Source organism: Temnothorax nylanderi, unplaced genomic scaffold (assembly GCF_030848795.1).
Source record: "Temnothorax nylanderi isolate EJ_2023f unplaced genomic scaffold, tnyl_v1.0 TNYL_tig1166_pilon, whole genome shotgun sequence".
Lineage (NCBI taxonomy): Eukaryota > Metazoa > Arthropoda > Insecta > Hymenoptera > Formicidae > Temnothorax > Temnothorax nylanderi.
The window spans coordinates 2,244-23,156 of NW_027250228.1; the positions used below are offsets into that span (position 1 = coordinate 2,244).

General features: G+C 34.0%; 1 protein-coding gene and 1 long non-coding RNA gene across 2 annotated transcripts; both read left to right on the forward strand.

The window, feature by feature from the left end:
• Window positions 1-11,982: 11,982 nt before the first annotated feature.
• LOC139786844 (uncharacterized) lies at window positions 11,983-13,771 on the forward strand. Its single transcript, XR_011722440.1, has 3 exons — window positions 11,983-12,623; window positions 13,200-13,357; window positions 13,477-13,771. It is a non-coding gene; the product is annotated as an uncharacterized lncRNA (long non-coding RNA).
• A 917-nt stretch (window positions 13,772-14,688) lies between these two features.
• Window positions 14,689-18,009, forward strand: LOC139786843 (uncharacterized). Its single transcript, XM_071725947.1, has 2 exons — window positions 14,689-14,956; window positions 16,562-18,009. The coding sequence occupies exons 1-2, from the start codon at window positions 14,689-14,691 to the stop codon at window positions 17,815-17,817; spliced, it is 1,524 nt and encodes a 507-aa protein (XP_071582048.1). The 3' UTR covers window positions 17,818-18,009.
• Window positions 18,010-20,913: the final 2,904 nt, after the last annotated feature.

The window sequence follows — 20,913 nt, forward strand, 5'->3', positions numbered from 1 at the left end:
ATACCCTGGATAAATAGGAAAAAGCTATGGCAAACCACAAAATAAATTGTATTTGATCGCGTAGTTTGTTTTTATATATTTATTTACAATCTTAATTATTCTCTAACGTTCTGCCTCATATAGCTTTATATTAACTTTCAATGTTATTAATTTTATTTTATGTATATTTTCGATTGATATTTATAGTCCCGAATGAAAAATCACTGATCATGTTAACAAAAAATAGTTTTATCATACTTATAATTTTGTATTTGAGTAAGATTGTAAGATTATTTTTAAAAGAAATGGAAAAATATATCAATTAAATATTTAATATTAATTCTTTTCTTTGCACCGCTTTATTTTATAATCAAGTATATAAAATAATTGCAACAAAGACAAAATATTATCAAAAAGGGTAATTTTATTTTAAGATTATAAGTATAAACCATTATTAAGTATATAATTTTATATAATATAATTAAGTATATAATTTTATATAATTAATTAAATATAAAAAAAAAACAATTTTTGTAATGTAAAAATATTTAATATAATTACCATTGCACATGGAATATTATGATAAGTAAACAAAAAAACACAAATATTAAGAAATAAAACAATATTACCAAATAAGAACGTTAAAAATAAAATATTTCTTAAAGCACAGACGACAAAAACGTTCTTGAAACTCTGTATCAAAATGACAATTTTAAATTAGTTCTCATCAGATGTATTTTCTTCCTCGTCATCCTCGTCATTCATGTGTTCAGTAAAAAGATCCTTCTCGGATTTCTTAGACCTAGAAAAGAATAAGCTGTTAAATGCATTTATTTAAATTTAATTTGAAATTAAAAATACCTTCTAGTCATCAATATATAATAAACACTTACGTAGCTCGCGATATTCTGAGCTTAGCATTTATTAACCATCTTGAAATTATTGGTTTTATTCCATTTAGATCTTGACAGGGCCAACGACGCCTAACTGCTTCTAAAATATATATGACATTTTACATAGTACTCACAAGTAGAATGTGTATGGATAAACACATTACAAACATTTAGAAAAACTAACTTGTAATTTCTTTCAGTATATGTAGATTACGAAAACATTCCTTCTTTCGACCATCCCAACTGAACTTAACAGCCACACTGTCTGCTAAAATTTCTTTAAGTATATTTGTGACCATTTCTTTGAAGTCTCTTCCCCCAATCGACAGAAAGTAATTTACTAACTGTAAAAAATATATTATTTAAATAAGTATCTTGCAGTAAATAATTGTATCTTAAAGATTAATAATAGTAAAAAAACAATAATACATATCTACATTATTAAATTGTATTATAATACACTATATACAGAGTTTAACAAAAAGATGGGGACACACTTTGAGTGCTTGTAGGAAGGGTTGATATAAGTAATTTGAGTATAGGAGTTCTTGTCCGCTGAAGCCTCGTTTCCGTGCTACGCCACTGTAAAGTTGCCAAAATTTCTGTGTAGGTAAAATGTCTTTTCGGTAAAGGATAGATAGGAAAAGTTTTATTTAAGAAAGCTGTTCAGAATTAAAAATCAGGCACATATACAAAATTTTGAATCAATCGGCCTACTTGATTCATGGCATATCTGACTTAATGACAGTTAATGATACAAAAGCAAAAACGCCAAAGTATGCCGATTGATTCAAAATTTGATATACGGCGTTGATTTTTAATTCGAAACAGTTTTCTCAAATACAATTTTTCGCTATCTTTTACCGAAAAGGTACTTTATACCTACACAGGAAAAGGCAACTTCACTGCCGTGTAGCATGGAAACGAGGCTTCAGCGAACATGCATTCCTATACTCAAATTACTTATATCAACCCTCCTACAAGCACACAAAGTCTGTCCTCATCTTTTTGTTACACCCTGTATAATAAAAATATATTATTTTATTTTTTGTAGGCATAAATATATAAAATAAAAAGTATTTACCACTTCTCTCGAACACGTTTTATTTGCTAATTTTTTATCAAAAGAATATAGATCTTCCTGAGTCCTGAGAGGAAATATTTCTTCCAAACTTTCTGATTCTGCTTCTTCTATATTTTGTTGTTTATATGTCGTATTTTGTTCATTATTTGCAATCGTTGACACACGTTTATCTAGCAAATAAACTTTCACCACTAAGTGACTCAGTTTCTGAAGTACTTTCTTCAATAATTCTAGTAAGAACAAAATTAAAAAGAATATTTTGTATTATGTTTGCTGGTATATAATATATTATAATTAGTTAATGTAAAAAAATAAACATTACCTATTAAGTATAGCATTTTTTCATCAGCAGTTGATGAACCAAGGGATGAATTACTACTAACTTCCTCACGATATGAAACATTTTTCTGTTTTATCATATTACCAACATCATTGACATTGTTTGCATTCTTATCCAAATTAATTGTAAACGATAAGTTTTTATCATATTCTTGTGCATTATTTGTTTGCCTTGTTAATAATAACGTATTTAAATTTTTTTGTTTACTATATGTATTCCTCTTTCCAAAGATAACCGTTTATTATGAACCAAACGACGAATATGTCTTTTAGAATATGTGCGTTTCATGTCTATGTAGGAATAAACGGAAGTACTTAAATTGAATGAGAACATAATAGATTTGTGTAATAATAAAGAATATGAATAATTTGTAACGGCCTAACTTTAATACCGAACGCGGACTGGTTCGTCGGATCGGGAGTTCGATGAAAGGCCCAGAGACAATAATCAGTTGGTATTTCACACGGGTTATTTATTTTAGTTGACTCGGGGTCGAGATTACAGACAATGATTGGCGGAACGCGGTATATTACAACGGTCGGTAGTGCATGTGCACTCGGGCGCTAGGCGGAATACGACGAGACGCGGCTTTACAATCGCGGAACGCGGTACATTACAACGGTCGGTAGTGCATGTGCACTCGGTACGCTATGCGGAACAAGACTGGACGCGGCTTTACGGATACTAGCGGGACGCGGTATGTTACAACGGTCGGTAGTGCATGTGCACTCGGGCGCTAGGTGGAATAAGACGGGACGCGGCTTCACAGATAATCGCGGAACGCGGTATATTACAACGGTCGGTAGCGCATGTGCACTCGGCACGCTATGCGGAAGACGGGACGCGGCTTCACAGATAATCGCGGAACGCGGTATATTACAACGGTCGGTAGTGCATGTGCACTCGGTACGCTATGCGGAATAAGACTGGACGCGGCTTTACAGATACTAGCGAACGCGGTATGTCACAACGGGCGGTCGTGCATATGCACTCGGTTCGGCGAAATAATACGGAGCGCGATATGGATAGCGGAGGAGTGCGGAGTCCCGGGGTCACGGCAGTGAGAACCCTCGCTACGAGGCTGAGCACGCTCGACCTCGGTGGGCCGTGGCCGTCGGGCGCAAGTGGGCTGGAGTTCGGGGACACTTGAGAACTCTCATTCGAGGCCCACACTCTGGACCTCGTTTGGCGTGTCGCCCTAGGAGCTGGCGGGTAGGCTTCGTCAGGAACAGGCGGAATGCCGTGGTATAGACGAAGTCCGTCTCGCCGCGCGTGCCGGCTTATATACCGCTCGGCGCGGCGAGTTCGGCAGGAGGGAGGCCGATCGTCAGGCGTGCCGCGTGGTGGTGGGAGCGGCGCGATCCCGCGCGTTTGTCTTCGGCGGGGATCGGCTCCCGTCGGCGCTCGTCGGCGTCGTGCGGGAAGGCACCGGTGCGGCGAGTTTCCCGCGCACACGGTGCGTTTCAAAGGCTTAAAAAGGTGGGCGCACCGCGCCCTGTCCTCGCCCGACGGAGGGTCGGTCGGACGGCATCCGGCGGGTGGTGGCCGGGAACGATGTCTTATTGAAAGGGGCGCATCGTTACAAATTTGAGAACACAAAATAATATAATTGTGTAATATAAAGACATAAATAATTATTTTATAAAATAGATAAGATTTACGTGTGATTTCAACGCAAATAATTAGCTCTATAGCATATTCTGTGCCACAGTATTGTAACGTAATAATTTAAATAAATAATATACAACTACTTTAATGAATATTAATATACATATTTTTACTTCACGTTTTTATGTCTTTTGTTTGCGAAAGAGCAAGTCTTAGCTGAGTGAGTCCGATCGAGAAATACGCACGAGATTCGCGAAAAAATTCGAGCAACTGACTAACATAGAAACGTCGGTCCGTATTTCTCGGTATCCGATGAGTAAGAGTATGTGCATGCACCTTACAATTAGCAAATACATAGAATATTTACATAGACTAAGCGATAATCAAGGTATTGGATGAGATTCTGTGCCAGCGTAATTTAATTTCATGGATGTCATGCAACGCACCTCGCAATTATTCTATATCATGTTAACATATGTATACACATGCTCCTACTCATTGGATATCGATAAATACGTACCAATATTTGCACAAATAATGATTTAAAGAGCAAACTCACCGATATGGCCGGAATCCTGTTTGTGGAAGATCCTCACTAACCTCGCTTTTGAGTGTCTTGTTGACATACACGGCACATGGGGCCACTGCAGATCTTCTTTTTTTATATAACGTAATGCGTAAAAAAATCTGCGTAATAACAAAATCACAGCACTGGCACTTGATTGCACGGCAACGTACGGGGCTAATGGCAGGATGATACAGGATCGCGATCGAAAGGGTCGATGGGTAGCGGCTTGTGCTTGCACAATGGGGGTGAGCCAATTACGCGACCGTTGGCGTAGTAACGGCGCCCGTCCGCATGATATGTGCGTGCTTTACAGCGCAACGCTTCGCGCCAAATTCAAAATACGGTACTCGCCGTTTTTCGCGGAACCACTAACGATACACAGTCCTTTTTCATTACAATGAGACATTTTTAGAGAGATGAGATTTTCTCTTATTGTCTAATTACAAGGGGAATATTAAATTTTCGTTATGTAATGTTTAACGGACTTTTTTTAGTCTCCTGCATATATTTGTAGACTTGACTAATTTGGACGCCTCACGCCAAGTTTTAGCTCTAGATTCGCTTCCTCGAAGATTATAAAGATTTATAGGCAATGAAAGAATACCGGCCATACTTCTATTTTATATGTATACATATATGTATATGTATATATATAATAAATATATATATAATATGTACATAATTACTATATTATATATATATATATATATATATATATATAATTAATATACGTAATATATATGTAATTTATATATATATTATATTTCAACTGAGACTTCTACGTAAAAACCTTCCACAAACATCGCCTAAACGTTTCAAATATTGTGTTTCTATGTTATGTTTTTTAGACGTACCAGCGACGTTTCAGTGTTACTTAGAAACTTTTTGGAAACTTTGAAACATTTCTGAAACATTTCTGTTCAGTTTTGTGCTATGTGGGAATAGGATGGAGAGTAGTGAATAGGTTTGGGTACGTCCCTTCAAAAACGCCCTTTAAGGCCCCTCGGGGTAAATAAAGTATATATCTTTATCCTTTTTTACATGTATAACAACACTGAGTTATTAAGTCGATGTGTTAGTACCGATAAGAATTGTAAGACTCCTAATGGACGCAATTTATGTACAGGGTGTTTCATGACGATACACTGAGAGAAAAGTTATACTAATGGTAACGAAAAAATTTAGTTGTTCACAGATAATAAATAATTTTGTTACGATAGCAAAATGTAGTGATTTTTTGGTTGACCAAGCAAAATTTGGTAAATTTTTTGAGTTAACTAAACAATCTCATTTGGTTACTCATTTGGTTGTAGTAATTATAAAGTTTGATTGTAGTTACAAAGCAATACGGAACGGTATGATACCTGCAGTTAACCTAACAATTTCTTAGCTCTCCGTTTGACAGTCACCAGCGTTCGAACCAAAACAACATCTGCTCGTAAAATTTGCAAGCCCGGCAGGAAATATTAAATAAACGATGTTTATCAAAATGACTATATATAAAATTGTTATCTAAAATGTTAACACACAGATGTTTTACGAATTTTTGAAGATTTTTTAAAATATTTTAAGGTTATGGGAAAATAACGTCAAAGGCGACAGATCCACGTTGTCAATAGAAAGATCCCAAATAACGTTGTCAGACGGAGGGTTAATATATATATATCTCAGTACATGATTTAATCGTTAAAGCAAACTTATAAAAAATAAATTTAAAAACAAATTTAAATTTCTTCCTTAGAAAATATAAAAAATTTCGGCAGAGAATTAATCCAACTTTCGCGGTGAAAGCGTCTTCAATGTTTTATTGATTTATAAGAGAGTTAAGAGACCAATGTCAATAAATTCTGAATATTGTTATAAATTTTTTATCACACTTAAAGTAATAAGTACATCATAAAGGCTTGATTTAATTAGACAGCTATGAATAATGATGCTGGATCATGAGTATCATATAACAAATAACAAGATAAGTAAAATTGTTATTTAGTTTATTGTTACATATAGTAATATTTACTTACAATTAGATTTATTAGTTTTTTTAATTTATAAACTTTTTAGTTTATTGACGGCAATTAATTATACTATAAATTATTCTGAAGAAATAATATACTATATTTGCAAATCGAAATTTTTTTTAAACTTGAAAAAATGTGAAGAGTAATATAAAATTTAATGCAACATTGGGATTCTCCACTTTTTTAATTAAAAAATGTATTTACCTTATAAGATAATAAGGTATTTGACCGTGTAGATAAAATATCGTAGCAAAAAAACAATTTTTTATTATCAATACGGTTGTCGTAATCGCGAAAACGTATCTATACATAAAAGTAATTTTATAGCGCATAGCAGAGTCGGCTGTTTCAATCAATCATTATCGTAAAATAAAAATATTTTTAAAAAATAATAAAGAAATAATCTCTTTACATCTTGCTTAAAGCCATTTCGATGGATGTGACTTTGCTATTGCATACATCGTGCTCAGTAAAATATCGTAGCAAAAAACAATTTTTTATTATCAATACGGTTGTCGTAATCGCGAAGGAAAACGTATCTATACATAAAAGTAATTTTATAGCGCATAGCAGAGTCGGCTGTTTCAATCAATCATTATCGTAAAATAAAAATATTTTTAAAAAATAATAAAGAAATAATCTCTTTACATCTTGCTTAAAGCCATTTCGATGGATGTGACTTTGCTATTGCATACATCGTGCTCAGTTGTCATGTTATATAAACATTTTTGTATCAGAAGCCATATTTGTTGAGATTCTTTAGGATAGCACGCATGCAATACAAAAAAGCACTTATAGTATACGTCGACAGCTTTAAGAGCACTTTCAATTTTGTATAATGTTTTATCGATGCAAACGTAGTATGCGTTAACCGAGCTAGCGTCACGTCCTACGAAAATAATAAATGGTTGCAGAGTCAAATTTAACGCCGCTGCTCTATTCCTTTGACGTTCAATATCACGTTCAAAATCAGCAAAACTCTGGAATAACAAAAAATAAATCTCTTTCAGCTCAACTATAGCAATTATATTTTTACATACATTTTTACATAAAATATAAAGGATATAACAATATTACTTACATTTACTGATAAAATAAAAGAATTTAATGATTCACTTATTGTAGGCTTCATGCTTCTTGTACCCTTACGAATTCTCATTGTTGGGATACATAATGCTGGCAATAGTTTTAAGAGTATAATATTTCTTTCTTCTAAAAAAAATTGAGGGATTATGAAATAAATGTATCTATATTATAATGGGATAGCAAAGTAATTAGATTGAATAATAATAGAAAATGTTAATTTTACGTGTTACCTTCTGATGTATTTTCATTTATTTGGTTTAATTGTTCCGCATATACTTTGTGTGAGATCGTGATAATTTCAATTTTCATGAGAGCATATATTTTTCGTGAAAACTCTGGCCATTCATTGTACATAGAAAGTATGTTTCCGAATTGTGCAATATAATCAGATTCGATCTGTAAAAATTGTTAAAAATGATCAGTCACATGGCTTCTACGAACTTTTCAAAATAAAAATACTGCTGCTAAAATATTCACCAATTTGTAACCCTGCGGATGTTTTAAAATTGGCCATTTCGTAAAAATGAGATGAACATTTCCATCCTTGTGTGTAGTCATATCCGATATTCTAGCAAGTCGACTTGCCTCCCAATGTTCAACAACCTCGGTCCATGGTTCCTGATTATATTTTAACCATTGCAGATGAGGTTCGCACAATTTTAAACCTACACATGTAATATGTATTTTTAATTTTATAGTAACTATTTCTTATGTATAGTAACTTTTATTTATTTATTTTTCAAAAAGAAATAGTTAATATATTGATGTTACGTTACATGTCTTGCATAGTAATAATTACAACAAAATCAATAGTAATATAGTTTACTTACATTCCGTATTTATTTCCATGGTTAATCCCGACATACTATCACTTTTTTTTAATTTTTTGTTCGTTACTAATCCAGATTGTATATAATTTCTACGATTGTTGCGATATCGATCAACAAATATTCCTTTTGAAATCTTTTGGTGTCGCCCTTCATATAAGGGTGGCACATAATACAATTCAGGTTTTTCTTTAAAATAATTAGCTACTTTTATAGCAAGCTCTTTAATGTGTATATTTTTCAATTCAAGCCTAAATAATAAGTAAATATAAATATAAGTAAGTATTACTTTATATTATTTTATAGTATTTTGTTTTATTTATTTTATATTATTTTATATGTTTCCTTACTCATATGTATATTTTTTGTGCTTTTTATTATACTTACGGACATGGGTTCTTGGTGATAGCAATTGGCAAATGTGTTATTACTACATCTGCTAATTTTCTACGCATTACTCCACTTAATTGACCATGCGTTTCATAGTGGTTTAAAATGATATAGCCGGTGCTAGTTTCTTTTAAAAATGTTTTCAGATCCTATATAAGAGGAAAAATTAGTTTTAATATCTTTACACAAATAAACGCTTTTTTATTAATAGAAATATATTTTTTTTAATATAATATATTTGAAATATTTAATTATTTAATTATAATTCCAAAGGAACAACAAGTATTCTAAATAATATGCTAAACATAAATACGCACCAGATGACGAATAGCATTGGCAAGCTGAAAATCATCAATTTCGCACACTTCAAATTCTATATGTTTGTTTTCTTTCTGCTCGATATGTTCCTCTTCATCTGACTGAACAAGTCCCTTTTCCTTATCAACAATTATTGTAATATTGTCAACCTGTACAGTATCAATCATCTCAGCATCACTTGCACGTTCCACGATTATATTAGGAGTAGCTGTTTCAGATGTGATATTATTTGTATCATTTACTGTTACAGGATTACTTGTTTCACATGTTATATCAATTATCTCGGGTGGCGCATTAATTGATATCTTACTTTCCTATAACATATATATATGACACAATATTAAAACATATTTTACAAATTTTATTTCATTAATTTTTTTGTGCACTATTGCTAAACAATATATTCTACGTTATTTATATATAATTAATTTACCTTGTTATCGAAAATTGTCTCCGTCTCAACTACAGAGTTTTGCAACTTTTCTAAGTTTTTTTCAAACTTTAGTCTTTTGCTTATTTTAGGTATAAGAACCTCTAAGTTTGTTGAGCCAGGTTTTAATTGTAGAACCCTGGTAAAAATTACCGTTAGAAACAGTTAGAAACAGATAGAATTTCTGATGGTATGTAACGGAATCCTATCCGCTGTAACTGCAAGCTTGTCTAGCTCTATCCGTTTCTGTAAGCAGCACTATTGTATCTGCAAATACAGACAGAAAATGTAACGACGTATAACTGTATCTAATGGAAATATATCGGCATACAGCATCTATAAGCTTTTGCAATAGAAAAACTTGTCTGTTTCTGTCCGCATTCTGTACGCATCAGATGCTGACGGTATCTATCCGTAATTGCGGATACCGCATCCATCTGCATCTGTACGCAATGTCGACCTACAAGAATTTGTCTGCAGCTACGAATACGAATCCTGTCTGTTTCTGTCCGCATTCTGTACGCATCAGATGCTGACGGTATCTATCCGTAATTGCGGATACCGCATCCATCTGCATCTGTACGCAATGTCGACTTATAGGAATTTGTCTGCAACTACGGATGCGAATCCTGTCTGTTTTTGTCCGCATTCTGTACGCATCAGATGCTGACGGTATCTATCCGTAATTGCGGATACCGCATCCATCTGCATCTGTACGCAATGTCGACCTATAGGAATTTGTCTGCAACTACGGATACGAATCCTGTATGTTTCTGTCCGCATTCTGTACGCATCAGATGCTGACGGTATCTATCCGTGATTGCGGATACCGCATCCATCTGCATCTGTACGCAATTTCGACCTATAGGAATTTGTCTGCAACTACGGATACGAATCCTGTATGTTTCTATCCGCAGTCTGTACGCATCAGATGCTGACGGTATCTATCCGTAATTGCGGATACCGCATTCATCTGCATCTGTACGCAATGTCGACCTATAGGAATTTGTCTGCAACTACAGATACGAATCCTGTATGTTTCTGTCCGCATTCTGTACGCATCAAATGCTGACGGTATCTATCCGTAATTGCGGATACCGCATCCATCTGCATCTTCGCGACGACGCCGCTAGGCGGCGCATGATGGAAAGCGTTTCTCACATTTAAAATACAACCAGCCATAATATATAAGCAGGCGTTCTGTCAGGCGACAACCAGAAAAATTACAGTGTCGTAACTAAAGGAATCCCTTCTCCTGGCGTTTAAAGGTAGAATCTACCTGATAACTACAAACCTCCCACAATGTACATGTATTTGCAGTAATAAGAAATGAATAAAATGCATTTGCAGTTAGAAACGGATAGAGCGGGCAAATCATAATTGCATGCAAATGCAGATAGATATTCTGTCAGGTTCAGCAATCAGATCCGGATAGACATTCAAAACTGGTTGCGTATAGAAACGGATAGGATTCGTAATTACGTTTGCGCATAGATTCGGATAAGTTCCGTTCCGTTAGGAATCAGTTAGATGCAGTTAGCCTTTCCCCACCGTCTTTGCGTACACAGTCTTATAGAATCTGCAACACTTTTCATCTGTTTCTATCCGTAATTGCAGGGAAAGAAACGCATAGTAAAGCAGTCAGAAACGGATAGAATGCACGTTCTATCCGTTTCTAACGGTAATTTTTACCAGGGAAGTGATTCGAAATCAATTTCTTTATCTACACATTAAAATTTTCTTTTACAATGAATGCTTTACAAGTGATTTACAATAATTATAAAGTTATTAATTAATTAATTAAAATAATAGACAATGGTCATAAACTCTCGACAGAAAGATATATTTTATCAATTTTTTTTATTTTGTTTAGTTTATGCGTCTTCAGTCTGTACGGTTAACTTTTCTTTTTTACTAGCCTACTTTCAATTTAATATACTACGGTTCGTCCGTATTCTCGCATCGCTTTTTACATAAATGTGCCAAAAAAATGCGTTCAGCATTTAGTTCACGTTACATATATTTCATTTTCAGAAATAAATAAATACTTTATATTGATTTATTGATACAATTGAGATGAGAATACTAGCCATTGTGTATGTAAAATATAGATAAAGATAAATAAATATAGATGAAATAAAAGTCTTTACTTACCCTCAAATAGTTGTATGAGATCAGGAAACCCCCATTGTTTTAATAAATCTTTGACTGCTGTATCCATAATGAGGTTATGTGAGGAGAGAAAGAACGCACAAAAACCTAAACGGTCACTTTAGATGTCAGGTCTTTCTTTGCCCTTGCTTTGTTATTATGCAGTGTCTAGAATAAATAAATACTGACAAGGACGAACAGGCAGATCGACAGGCAATAACCGACAGTCCGCCTAAAGGTGCGATTTCACGATGACGCTCGACGCTGGATTCCACGCTAACCACTGGATTGGCTGAAATCTATCACGTGACCAGATTTGACGCTCGAATCCAGCGTCGAGCGTCATCGTGAAATCGCACCTTAACGCTTGCCCTGCGAAGAACTACGGGTGCGTTCCCCTTATCCCTTATCGCTCGCAACGCTCGCAACGCGTGGAATCATTTCATCCTTGTTGTTTGTCAAATGTTAAACAAGGACGAAATAATGCTCGCGAGCGTTGTGAGCGCATCCTAAGCTACGCAGCCTAAGAAGCTACGTGGTAGCCAATAAACTTCTGGTTCCTACGAAAAAGCGGCACGTGATTGGCTACCGCGTGGTTTCTTGCCGCGCGGCAAACGTTTCCGCATTCTGTGTGAAGGAGAAGGAGCCATATTGGACGCGGATACGTTTGCCGGTTTCAGCCTGTTCGTCCTCGTCAGTACTTTTCTAGACACTGCAGGGTCTATATAGCAAGGGCAAACATAGAAAGTGATTGTAAACTAATAATAGTACATACTTATTGATACATAAGAAACACCTAACATCTAAAGTGACCGTTGAGGTTTTTGTGTGTTCTTTCTCTCCTCACGTAATCTTCACACATTATGGATGCAGCAGTCGAAAATTTATTAAAACAGTTTTACTGATCTCGGCATAAAACTGATGTTTACAAGTAAGTAAAGAATTTTATTTATCTTTATCTATATTTTATAAACACAATGGCCAGTATTCTCATTTTAATTGTATCAATATAAGGGCCAGTTTCACCAACGTCGATTAACTCTAACCTTCGATTAAACTCACTCTTCGTCTCTTTCTAAAGGGGACAGTTAGAAAGAGACGAAGAGTGAGTTTAATCGAAGGTTACAGTTAATCGACGTTGGTGAAACTGGGCCTAAGTATATTTATTTATTTCCGAAAATGTAATATATGTAACGTAAACTGAATGCCATGCTGAACTGCTGAACGCATTTTGTGGTACATTTTTATCTAAAAAACAATGCGAGAATACGGACAAACCGCAATATGTTAAATTGAAAATAGGCTAGTAAAAAAGAAGTTTACGTGTCTTCAACCGTATAGACCAAAGACATATAAGCTAAACAAAATAAAAAAATGTGATAAAATCTATCTTTCTGTCGAGAGTTTATGACCATTGTCTATTATTTTAATTAATTAATTAATAACTTTATAATTATTGTAAATCACTTGTAAAGCATTCATTGTAAAAGAAAATTTTAATGTGTAGATGAAGAAATTGATTTCGAATCACTTCTACGGTTAAAACCTGGCTAAAAAAACTTAGAGGTTCTTATACCTAAAATAGGCAAAAGACTGAAGTTTGAAAAAAACTTAGAAAAGTTGCAAAACTCTATAGTTGAGACGGAGACAATTTTCGATAACAAGGTAAATTAATTATATATAAATAACGTAGAATATATTGTTTAGCAATAGTGCACAAAAAAATTAATGAAATAAAATTTGTAAAATATGTTTTAATATTGTGTCATATATATATGTTATAGGAAAGTAAGATATCAATTAATGCGCCACCCGAGATAATTGATATAACATGTGAAACAAGTAATCCTGTAACAGTAAATGATACAAATAATATCACATCTGAAACAGCTACTCCTAATATAATCGTGGAACGTGCAAGTGATGCTGAGATGATTGATACTGTACAGGTTGACAATATTACAATAATTGTTGATAAGGAAAAGGGACTTGTTCAGTCAGATGAAGAGGAACATATCGAGCAGAAAGAAAACAAACATATAGAATTTGAAGTGTGCGAAATTGATGATTTTCAGCTTGTCAATGCTATTCGTCATCTGGTACGTATTTATGTTTAGCATATTATTTAGAATACTTGTTGTGTTTTTTGCATTATAATAAAATAATTAAATATTTCAAATATACATATAGAGGAAAAGGAAAACGTAGAAATTTTTATAAAATAGGCAAAAAATTAAATTTGAAGCTAGCTTGGTAACGTTTCAAAAATCTATATGTAAAACAGAGATATTATTATAATAACAGTAATTTCATATAAATGTAATGGACTATTGTTCCTCTTATTGTACTACACTTGGGGGGGGGGGGGATAAATTTATTAATAGAAAATTTATTCCAATAAATATAATTTATTACCACTTGACATAATTAATATAACATCCATATCGGTTGGTCCTGTAAACATGAAAAATACAAGACTACATGAGATGGAAATTTTCATCTACTTTTACGAACTGGCCAATTTTAAAACATCCGCAGGCCATTAATGAATATTTTAGCAGTTATTGTTATTTCAAAGAGTTTGTAAAAGCCATGTAAATAATCATTTGTAACAATTTTTACAGATCGAATGTGATTATACTGCACCATTCGAAAGCGTGTGCTCTATATATTATATAAATAGCTACAGTTTTCACGAGAAGAAAAAAGTATTAGACTCCAAAAATTATTACGCAGCGTTATTAACTAAATCATTAAATTCTTTCATTTTATCAGTAAATGTAAGTATTATTTTTATATTTCTCTATATTATACGCAAAATAATTTTATACATGTGCAAAATTGCTGCAGTTGAGCTGAAAGTAATGTTTATTTCTTGTTATTCCAGAGTTCCACTGATCTTGAACATACAATAATATTGAACATCAAAGGAATAAAGCAGCTGCGTTAAATTTGACTCTGTAACCATTTATTATTTTCGTAGGACGTGACCAAATATGGATTTAGAAAATAGAGACGATAGCGCGTGCGCCAATGAAGATGAAATTCAGTTTAAAGGAATACAGGAAGCTGCTGCTTCTTCGTTATCACATTTATATAATGATAATTCTATGACGCGAAAACATGTACAGACAGTTATAGAGATCACTTCAAATTTAGTGGAAAATATTGTTAGCATGGTAGAAAGTAAAGTGAACCAAAGTTTGAATACTTTAGAGGCTCCAGAAGTCATGAAACAAGAATTAGCGTTTTTTTTAAATAGATGTAAGAAGCCTTTTTGCGACCTAGACACAGAATATAAGAGAATTAAATTTTTTAAACAAAAAGGCTATTATATAGAACCTGTTACTTATGTAATTGGACAAACTATGGAAAATAGAAGGATTAACAATATTTTCACCCTGGTTCCATATAATGTCACAGGCCAATTTATTTCTGTAATAAATGTCCTAAAGGCATTATTTGAAATACCTAATGTTTTAAAAGATATATTAGATTACATGGAACAAGTGAAGAATGATTCACATTGTGTAAGTAATATAATTCAATCAGAGTTGTGGAAACATTTAAGTAATAATTTTCATGACAAACTCGTTTTACCATTAATAATTTACTTTGATGAGTTTGAGACAAATAATCCGTTAGGTGGTCATGCAGGTGTTCATAAAGTGGGAGCTGTATATTTTTCATTACCATGCATGCCTCCAGAAGCACGCTCAAAACTTGATAATATTTTTTTAACGTTATTGTTTCTGAATAAAGATAGAGAATTTTACGGGAATGAAGCTACATTTCGACCTTTAATTCATGAATTACAAATGTTAGAGAAGTCAGGATTAGTCACTGAAGAAGGTATACATATTTATATAAAATGTGTTCTTGTAATCGGAGATAATTTAGGTGTGCATGAAATTTGTGGGTTTGTAAAAAGTTTTGTTGCGAACCATCCTTGTAGATTTTGTAAAGCCTCTCTTAATCAAATAAGATATCAAACAGCTGAAGATAAACGATTATTACGTACAGTTAATGAATATGCTAATGACTTGGGAAAAAATGACGTCTCTGTAACTGGTTTAACTGAAATATGCATTTGGAATCAATTAGATTCTTTTCACGTTATACAAAATATGAGTTGTGATATAATGCATGATGTATTTGAAGGCGTCTGTCAATATGATATGAGTAAATTAATATTACATTTTATACAATCAAAACTGTTTACATTAGACGATCTTAATAGTCTAATAGGTACGTATGATTTTGGTGGTGAACGGTAAATTTCCCCCGGCGAAAAAGATTCCAACAAAAAAATCCCACTCATAAGATCCCGAAAAATATGATCCTCGATCGAAATAATCCCAACAACAAAAAAAATCCCACTCATAAGATCCCGAATAAAATGTTCCCCCATCAATATCCTGTGCATCGGCCCGGCAGCTCGAAATTCCCGCTGGTTGTAGCACAGGTGTTCGAAATTCGTCAGGTGGCTTTTCAGTCAGCGTTGCTAGTGCTACAATAATATTGTGTGTCTTGTGTACGCTATCGTTTGTCGCGGTGAACGTTTAAACTCTCCCGGTGACGGTTTGTCGCACATTTCATCGAGTGCCTTGAATTTGCGAGTCTGCTGAGAATGACGCTGCACTTTGTGACAAACCAGAAAGGCGGCGAAAATCTAATTCACCGCGGATATATATACGTATTTCATCGCGAGGGTGCCGGAAAATTCATCTGGCGATGTATGTTACATAAAACCGGCAAATGCCGTGGACGCTGCTATACATCTACTAAAAATAAAAGAGGTATGTTACAATTGCTATGTGCGACAGTGAGTGCTCGATGTTATTATTGTTGATATAAATGCGTTTATAGGTAGAGTAACAGAGGAATTTGATCACTCTCACGCGCCGGACCCCGCCAAGGTAGAAGTGATGAAGGTAATGGCTAAACTAAGGCAGAAAGCTAAACAAACCCGAGAGCCGACAGGAGTCATTGTTGCTGCAGCCACTGCTGGAGTGTCTGTGGCAGGTAGTGGGCAGCTTCCAAGCAGAAGAGATCTCAGCTGTACGGTTCGCCGCATTCGTCAGGCTGAGCAAAATGTACCACCAAATCCCACCACTATTGCTGATTTTGTAGTGCCCGATGGTTATCGCAACACGTGGAAAAACGAGCCATTTTTGAAAAGTGACTGTAGCATTAAGGCAAAAAAAAAAGAAAGAATATTGATTTTCACAACAGAACGGAATCTAAATTTATTACGCTCGTGTGATGTGTGGTATGCTGATGGTACATTTCGCGTCGTTCCCAACATATTTTATCAAATGTACACCATACATGGGACTGTTGGAGGTGAGGCGGTGCCGCTTGTGTTTGTGCTGACAACCGGGAAAAGCGAGAAGGTCTACACGAAAATGCTGCAAGAGTTGCAGTCAATGGAGCCACGTTTACAACCGGTGACAGTGATGGTTGACTTCGAACGCGCATTCATCAAAGCAATCACCAAGGTGTTTAATGGCGTCACTGTAAAAGGGTGCTTTTTCCATATGTCACAGTGCATTTGGAAGCACATTCAACAATATGGATTGCAATCGGCATACGCGCGTAGTGGCGACTACGCGTTGAATCTCAGGATGCTAGGTGCACTCGCATTCGTACCCCCGGCTGACGTGGAAGCTGCATACGAGGCATTAATTGCGTCACCATTTTACTCCGATCATGCTGGCGAATGGGAAATGTTGCTTTCTTACATCGAAGCAACTTGGATCGGTACTATCAACCGACGTAAAGTACGAAGTGCTGCTTTATTTCCCGTTGCTTTGTGGAATCATTACGATACCACCCTTGAAGGTGGAGATCGTACCAACAACATCGTCGAAGGTTGGCATAACGCCTTTAATAATCGTGCTCAAGCGGCTCACGTTACTCCGTGGAAATTCATCGATTTAATGCGTGATGAGCAGGCTCTGACCGATTTAAAGGTCGAACAGATACTTCGAGGTGACGCTCAACAAACGAAAAACAAAAAATATCGAGATCGTAACAGGCGGCTCCTCAATGTTGTGGGCACCTATGGTCAAGGTGACGTTGTTGATTACCTGCGTGGTGTTGCCCATAACTTAGCCTATTAGGAATAAGGATCGTTAATTGTTCGGTGCAACGCACCTGATTATAATTTATATTTGTTTGGAATAATGTATTATATTGATTAAATAATTATGGATCACAAAAATTTTCTGCCGGTGCAACGCACCCGATTATTTATATTTGTTTGGAATAATGTATTATATGTATTATATTTATTAAATAGCACAATACAATGATATATGTGTGCCTTATTATTTCTTCAAGGAATGTTTTCTAGCATTCTTTGGCATCCGGGATATTTACACGTGGGATGTTGTCGATTTGGGGATTGTATGCATCTGGGATATATATGCATGGGATGTTGTTGATTCGGGGATCTTTTTGGTGGGATCTTTTTAATGGGATTTTTTTGTTCGGGTGATTTCTTCGGGGATCTTATTGATGCCAACCGATTTTAGTCCTGAAGAAGGAAATCGTCCACCATTCTTAAAAATAGAAAAATTGAAGAGGTTTAGTTTAGGTCTTTCTGCTTCAGAAACAATAACATTTGTTATTCATTTCGGTCTTATCATTGGACATAAAGTCCCTGAGAACAATAATTTTTGGGATTTATACATTTGCTTACACAAGATTGTAACTATATTACTTACACCGTTTTTTACTTCACAATGCATAGAATATTTAGATGCGCTAGTTACTGAGCATCATGAACTTTATTTAGACTTATTTAAAGATACATTGAAACCAAAACATCATTTCCTCCTTCATTATGCGCGCGTTATGAGGTCAGTAGGTCCGTTAATAAATATTTGGTGCATGCGATACGAAGCAAAACACAGACAATCAAAGATTGCTGCTCATATTTCTTCTTCAAGACGAAATTTATCATTAACCTTAGCGATAAAACATCAGTTAAAACTGTGTTATAGATTTTTTCAAAACATTGATTTAAAAAGACATATATCTTTTAGACAGGAGCTTTCAATGCAGCAAATATCAAAGCTTCCTAATTATTGTAACATTCAAGTTTTTTTACCACGCACAACATTTCATGCAGTAACATGGATAAATATAAAGAGTATTTATTACAAGCCAAGTTTTATTTTAAATATTTTTCGCGGAGAAATATTTCCATTTTTTGGACAAATTGAATTAATATTTGCTGACAAAGATGAAAATATATTTTTTATTGTGCAGTGCATGGATACTATTCGATTTTGCAGTCATGTACAATGTTATGAAGTAAAGTATTTAAACAAGTGGAAATGTTTAGCATACAACAATTATGTAACATTTTACCGTCACATATTAAGTCATTAATAACTCCCGACATTTCATATGTAATTTTGAAAGAATAAATCACATAATAAAGAATAAAACGTTATGTCACATTTTATTTGTCACAAAATTATATTTAAAAATAAAACATTATTGTATGCATGTATTCAGTACGTACGTTGCAATGTTTGTATATATTAATTATTGCATGTTATATAAAACCTGCTACTTCTTTATTTTAATAGACTTGTTTTATATATAATACATACATATCTAGTATAATGAAAATTAGCTAAGTTATATTCATGTAACATACAATAATTAATACTAATATGCATGTACAAATATCGTAATAGTTTTTACATATATATAAACACTATTACAATATTTGTACATACATAATAATTATTGCACATTATTGCACACACACACACACACACACACACACGCACACGCACACGCACACGCATATATATCTACCCTACTCTATTTTAATAAAAGATTTTGTTTGAATATATTCTCATGTAATGTTTTGTTCCGGTAACAAAATATTCAATTTTTACCACAAAGGATTATTGTACATCATACCAAACAGTCAACAAAATAATATTATGCGTGGTAACCAACGGTTTGTTTGATCACATATCAACAATAGTTTTTGTATTAGTAACAAAATTTTGGTTGTTTCAACAAAACATTTCTCTCAGTGTATACAGAGCGGTACGGCGGGTTGCCCATTCGAGCAGGCGCGCATGGTCGTTCACAATTGCGTTGACTTCGGTGCATCACCTATAACCACTCGCATATCTTTTTTACAATAAAATGGACTTTGTAGCGCCCGAAGTTGCAATACAATTGTGACGGATTTTCGTAGCAGTAACGTTAAAACAGAAGTCGAGATGACAATACAGGTTATGAAATAAATTTTATTAAGAAAACGAAAGACATATTCTCTCTTACGAAAAAAGCTCGTACCATAGTCCATCATAATCATTATATATTATAATTTTATTACTTAAATTATTTTTTGCACACAATGTTTATGCACAGGACATAAGTCAGCAATTAGTATATGTGTGCAAATTTAAATTATAAGTCGCTAATAAATTTCATTCAATGTAAGTTTAAATAATGGCAGAAATCATCATTAACAAATCTTACAATATTCATTTGTTTAATTAATAAATAATTTATCATTAAATTGATAATCAATTTAATATATCAATACTAATGAGCATTATACAATTCTTTATATAAATGATGCTGCTGCATCTTAAAAATCTTAATCTTAATCTCATAAACAAGAGGTTTATTAGTATAAAATATACATTTTAAATATGATGCTAGTAAATAGTTTATATAAGGCAAATTATCATAATATTTAATGAATACTTTTCAGTAATAAATTCCTTGTAGATTTAAATGAGATTCAGTAGCATTATTTACATAAAGATGCTTATTAGCATCAGTATATTGAATTAATTATTAATGTTAATGATGAAATATTAATAATCTGAAATAAATGTTGTTAGACATAAGATCCGCTGATAATCGTTTTATCGTTATAAATAACGATGGAAACGGTTATCAACGGATCTCGTGCCTAATAACATTTATTTCAGATTATTAATATATATATATATATATATATATATATATATATATATATATTGTCACGTCTTTTCACTCCCGGAGCGGTCCGGGCCGTGTGACGGATCAAAGGGGAAGGAGAGAAGGATGATAGGCCTCTCCGGCAGTTCTCTCGCACCTCCGACACTCCACTAACCGAATTTTATTGTTGGGCGCCAGACGCGTGAATTACGCGTCCGCGAAATCGCGAGAAACTAAAGAGAGAGACGCAA

Bases quoted from the DNA above. Each gene is read 5' to 3' on its own strand.
- LOC139786843 (XM_071725947.1), top strand. From the start codon at position 14,689: ATGGATTTAGAAAATAGAGACGATAGCGCGTGCGCCAATGAAGATGAA. The intron at 14,957-16,561 runs GTAAGAAGCCTT...ATGCGTTTATAG, and splicing joins AGCGTTTTTTTTAAATAGAT to GTAGAGTAACAGAGGAATTT.